At 57.8% G+C, this 6,000-nt stretch overlaps 1 protein-coding gene across 2 annotated transcripts in view; it reads left to right on the forward strand.

Moving 5' to 3' along the window:
- Positions 1-5,096, forward strand: part of C17H3orf20 (chromosome 17 C3orf20 homolog) — a 30,735-nt gene extending 25,639 nt beyond the window's left edge. For both annotated transcript variants that reach the window (XM_075574633.1, XM_075574634.1), the window contains exons 15-16: positions 4,450-4,593; positions 4,926-5,096. In XM_075574633.1, coding sequence (XP_075430748.1) covers positions 4,450-4,593; positions 4,926-5,049 — 268 coding nt within the window. In that variant the 3' untranslated portion in view covers positions 5,050-5,096. The remainder of the gene's footprint in view (positions 1-4,449; positions 4,594-4,925) is intronic.
- Positions 5,097-6,000: the final 904 nt, after the last annotated feature.

Raw genomic sequence — 6,000 nt, forward strand, 5'->3', positions numbered from 1 at the left:
TTTCCCTTACGTACCTCACCGTTTCCCTTACGTACCTCACCGTTTCCCTTACATACCTCACCGTATCCCTTACGTACCTCACCGTATCCCTTACGTACCTCACGTATCCCTTACGTACCTCACGTATCCCTTACATACCTCACCGTATCCCTTACGTACCTCACCGTATCCCTTACGTACCTCACGTATCCCTTACATACCTCACGTATCCCTTACGTACCTCACCGTATCCCTTACGTACCTCACGTATCCCTTACGTACCTCACCGTTTCCCTTACATACCTCACGTATCCCTTACGTACCTCACCGTTTCCCTTACGTACCTCACCGTTTCCCTTACATACCGCACAGTATCCCTTACGTACCTCACGTATCCCTTACATACCTCACCGTATCCCTTACATACCTCACGTATCCCTTACGTACCTCACCGCTTCCCTTACATACCTCACCGCTTCCCTTACGTACCTCACCGTATCCCTTACATACCTCACCGCTTCCCTTACGTACCTCACCGTATCCCTTACATACCTCACCGTATCCCTTACATACCTCACCGTATCCCTTACGTACCTCACGTATCCCTTACATACCTCACCGTATCCCTTACGTACCTCACCGTATCCCTTACGTACCTCACCGTATCCCTTACGTACCTCACCGTTTCCCTTACATACCTCACGTATCCCTTACGTACCTCACGTATCCCTTACGTACCTCACGTATCCCTTACGTACCTCACCGTATACCTTACGTACCGCACAGTATCCCTTACGTACCTCACCGTTTCCCTTACGTACCTCACCGTATCCCTTACATACCTCACCGTATCCCTTACATACCTCACCGTATCCCTTACGTACCTCACCGTATCCCTTACATACCTCACGTATCCCTTACATACCTCACCGTTTCCCTTACGTACCTCACCGTATCCCTTACGTACCTCACCGTATCCCTTACGTACCTCACCGTTTCCCTTACGTACCTCACCGTATCCCTTACGTACCTCACCGTATCCCTTACATACCTCACCGTTTCCCTTACATACCTCACCGTTTCCCTTACATACCTCACCGTTTCCCTTACGTACCTCACCGTTTCCCTTACGTACCTCACCGTATCCCTTACGTACCTCACCGTATCCCTTACGTACCTCACCGTATCCCTTACGTACCTCACGTATCCCTTACGTACCTCACGTATCCCTTACGTACCTCACCGTATCCCTTACATACCTCACCGTTTCCCTTACATACCTCACCGTTTCCCTTACGTACCTCACCGTTTCCCTTACGTACCTCACCGTATCCCTTACGTACCTCACCGTATCCCTTACATACCTCACGTATCCCTTACGTACCTCACGTATCCCTTACGTACCTCACGTATCCCTTACATACCTCACCGTATCCCTTACATACCTCACCGTATCCCTTACGTACCTCACCGTATCCCTTACGTACCTCACCGTATCCCTTACGTACCTCACGTATCCCTTACATACCTCACCGTATCCCTTACGTACCTCACCGTATCCCTTACATACCTCACGTATCCCTTACATACCTCACCGTATCCCTTACATACCTCACCGTATCCCTTACATACCTCACGTATCCCTTACGTACCTCACCGTTTCCCTTACGTACCTCACCGTATCCCTTACGTACCTCACCGTATCCCTTACGTACCTCACGTATCCCTTACGTACCTCACCGTATCCCTTACATACCTCACCGTATCCCTTACATACCTCACCGTATCCCTTACATACCTCACCGTATCCCTTACATACCTCACCGTATCCCTTACATACCTCACCGTATCCCTTACATACCTCACCGTATCCCTTACGCTGCCAGCGGGGCCCCTGGAGCAGAGAAAGGGTGTGCGTGTGGCATACCCGGCGTGATATAGTGAGTGGGGTAAGAGGTGACCAGCTCCGGTTCAGGCCCGAACCAGACACCGCGCTCAGCCGCCTTTGCTTCGTTGGTTAGCCGCCGGCCCTGCAATGACCCCCCCCCCCCCCCGCATCCGATTCATTTGGAAACCAATTTTACTGTATTTTCATTACACTGTAAGGTGAGCGTGTTTCTCAGGCTTCTCTGGTGCCGCTCTGGGAACGGCGCTGCTCTCGCCTGCGCGCGGCGCATGAAACCCTCCGCGGGCTGCGTGTTTCTCAGGCTTCTCTGCTGCCGCTCTGGGAACGGCGCTGCTCTCGCCTGCGCGCGGCGCATGAAACCCTCCGCGGGCTGCGTGTTTCTCAGGCTTCTCTGCTGCCGCTCTGGGAATGGCGCTGCTCTCGCCTGCGCGCGGCGCATGAAACCCTCCGCGGGCTGCGTGTTTCTCAGGCTTCTCTGGTGCCGCTCTGGGAACGGCGCCGCTCTCGCCTGCGCGCGGCGCATGAAACCCTCCGCGGGCTGCGTGTTTCTCAGGCTTCTCTGCTGCCGCTCTGGGAACGGCGCCGCTCTCGCCTGCGCGCGGCGCATGAAACCCTCCGCGGGCTGCGTGTTTCTCAGGCTTCTCTGCTGCCGCTCTGGGAACGGCGCCGCTCTCGCCTGCGCGCGGCGCATGAAGCCCTCCGCGGGCTGCGTGTTTCTCAGGCTTCTCTGCTGCCGCTCTGGGAACGGCGCCGCTCTCGCCTGCGCGCGGCGCATGAAACCCTCCGCGGGCTGCGTGTTTCTCAGGCTTCTCTGCTGCCGCTCTGGGAACGGCGCCGCTCTCGCCTGCGCGCGGCGCATGAAACCCTCCGCGGGCTGCGTGTTTCTCAGGCTTCTCTGCTGCCGCTCTGGGAACGGCGCTGCTCTCGCCTGCGCGCGGCGCATGAAACCCTCCGCGGGCTGCGTGTTTCTCAGGCTTCTCTGCTGCCGCTCTGGGAACGGCGCCGCCCTCGCCTGCGCGCGGCGCATGAAGCCCTCCGCGGGCTGCGTGTTTCTCAGGCTTCTCTGCTGCCGCTCTGGGAACGGCGCTGCTCTCGCCTGCGCGCGGCGCATGAAACCCTCCGCGGGCTGCGTGTTTCTCAGGCTTCTCTGCTGCCGCTCTGGGAACGGCGCCGCTCTCGCCTGCGCGCTGCGCATGAAGCCCTCCGCGGGCTGCGTGTTTCTCAGGCTTCTCTGCTGCCGCTCTGGGAACGGCGCTGCTCTCGCCTGCGCGCGGCGCATGAAACCCTCCGCGGGCTGCGTGTTTCTCAGGCTTCTCTGCTGCCGCTCTGGGAACGGCGCCGCTCTCTCCTGCGCGCGGCGCATGAAACCCTCCGCGGGCTGCGTGTTTCTCAGGCTTCTCTGCTGCCGCTCTGGGAACGGTGCCGCCCTCGCCTGCGCGCGGCGCATGAAACCCTCCGCGGGCTGCGTGTTTCTCAGGCTTCTCTGCTGCCGCTCTGGGAACGGCGCCGCTCTCGCCTGCGCGCGGCGCATGAAACCCTCCGCGGGCTGCGTGTTTCTCAGGCTTCTCTGGTGCCGCTCTGGGAACGGTGCTGCTCTCGCCTGCGCGCGGCGCATGAAACCCTCCGCGGGCTGCGTGTTTCTCAGGCTTCTCTGGTGCCGCTCTGGGAACGGTGCTGCTCTCGCCTGCGCGCGGCGCATGAAACTTTCCGCGGGCTGCGTGTTTCTCAGGCTTCTCTGCTGCCGTTCTGGGAACGGTGCTGCTCTCGCCTGCGCGCGGCGCATGAAACCCTCCGCGGGCTGCGTGTTTCTCAGGCTTCTCTGCTGCCGCTCTGGGAACGGTGCTGCTCTCGCCTGCGCGCGGCGCATGAAGCCCTCCGCGGGCTGCGTGTTTCTCAGGCTTCTCTGCTGCCGTTCTGGGAACGGCGCCGCTCTCGCCTGCGCGCGGCGCATGAAACCCTCCGCGGGCTGCGTGTTTCTCAGGCTTCTCTGCTGCCGCTCTGGGAAAGGCGCCGCTCTCGCCAGCGCGCGGCGCATGAAGCCCTCCGCGGGCTGCGTGTTTCTCAGGCTTCTCTGCTGCCGCTCTGGGAAAGGTGCCGCCCTCGCCTGCGCGCGGCGCATGAAGCCCTCCGCGGGCTGCGTGTTTCTGCATCTATCTCACGGAGAAATGGAAGCGTTACTGAGCGAGGGGGACGCAGGCCGAGGAGATAGGGACAGGGCAGTATTGGATGGTCAGTGTTACTGCTCTTTGCTGACCTCAGGGACCTCTCCAAGTGCATTGCTGACCCACTCGGAGCATCGTAGGATGGATATATTGTGGCATGACGTGTCCCCGATTACATACACACCTTTTGTTAGATCACGCACACATCCCACAAACCCTCTCTCCCACACTCTGTTCTTTCAGTGATGGAAAGTTGTCAGTTGAGGATAAACCCCCCTGATTAATCGAGGTGGGGGGCGGGGGGCTCGGGGGGGGGGGGGTGGCACACGGAGTTAACGTGGTTTTGCCATTCCATGTCATTTTCTTATTGTGCCCTAGAACTTGTGTTCTGTTCTGTTGCAGTCAGGCGGATCCGCAGAGGCCTCAGACAGCCCGGCAGAGCAGCAGAGGAAGGCCGTTCGACAAACAGACGGCACCCGAGGATGAGAGAGCTCCGGGGAAACACCTTCGCAGGCGCAGCCTCACTCCCACAGAGAAACCGAGCAGGTAAGTTACAGGCAGTCTATATCACGGACTGTCACACTGCCCTCTGTCTTCATCAGTCTCTCTCACTCTGCGGCCCTCTCTCTGAATTGTCTCTCTCTTTTATCCTCCCTCTCTCTCTGTTTTATTCCCTCCCTCCTCTTCTCTCTCTGGCCTTCTCTCTCCCTATCTACCTGTGCTCTGTACACTTGAATTTAATCTCCCAAGAACACTCGTTGGTCGGCTATAAGGTCACGACCTTCAACAAATCTGCATATCTCCCGGACCAATACATTACTCGAACATTGACCACTTCTACCTCTCGCTGATTTCTCTTCCCCTCTCCCCCCTCGCAGGCCTGACTCCGCGCTTCATTTTGTGATGATGGCGCTGTCGGACCAGGACTGTCTTCTGTCCATTGACCGCAGGAAAACACGCAGACTTTCTGCTGTGCCAGAGGACCAATCCCTGAACTCATAACATGGCAGAGCTCTGCGCGTGTGCGCGAATAAACACCCACCGCTGCCCACACGGCTCCCAGCTCCGTCACGGACGCGGTGGTATGACGGGAGCGTGATGGGACATGACGGGAGCGTGATGGGACATGACGGGAGCGTGGTGGGACATGACGGGAGCATGGTGAGACATGACGGGAGCGTGATGGGACATGACGGGAGCGTGATGGGACATGACGGGAGCATGGTGAGACATGACGGGAGCGTGATGGGACATGACGGGAGCATGGTGAGACATGACGGGAGCGTGATGAGACATGATGAGTGTGGTGAGCATGGCGAGACATGATGGGAGCGTGATGAGACATGACGGGAGCGTGATGAGACATGACGGGTGCGTGATGAGACATGACGGGAGCATGATGAGACATGATGAGCATGGTGAGCATGGCGAGACATGACAGGAGTGTAATGAGACATGACGGGAGCGTGATGAGACATGACGGGAGCGTGGTGAAACATGACGGGAGCGTGGTGAGACATGACGGGAGCGTGGTGAGACATGACGGGAGCGTGATGAGACATGACGGGAGCGTGATGAGACATGACGGGAGCATGGTGAACCATGATGGGAACAAATATTGATTACATGACTGGTACTCTCTAATTCTCTGCTGCACACTCCTAATACCTATGCATGTCAGTGACAGACGCATTAACGGGTGTTACTTTCATAGTCAGAGCTGCTGTCCTTGTAACAGAGAAAACAGAGGTGGGAAGGGACACAGAACCAAACTGACCAGTGGAGGTGATTTCTGAAGCTGCAGCCTCTAGGGACCTTATTCTGTATCTGCCATTCAGGCCGTCCACATTACAATGTATGGGGCCGCCTCGTCAGATATAGAATGAGCCTCTAAGTGTTATTCTATATCTGTACAATAAGGCCCCAGCAGAGTGACCAGGAGCCTGCAGTGGG

Source organism: Ascaphus truei, chromosome 17 (assembly GCF_040206685.1).
Source record: "Ascaphus truei isolate aAscTru1 chromosome 17, aAscTru1.hap1, whole genome shotgun sequence".
In the NCBI taxonomy this organism is placed as follows: domain Eukaryota; kingdom Metazoa; phylum Chordata; class Amphibia; order Anura; family Ascaphidae; genus Ascaphus; species Ascaphus truei.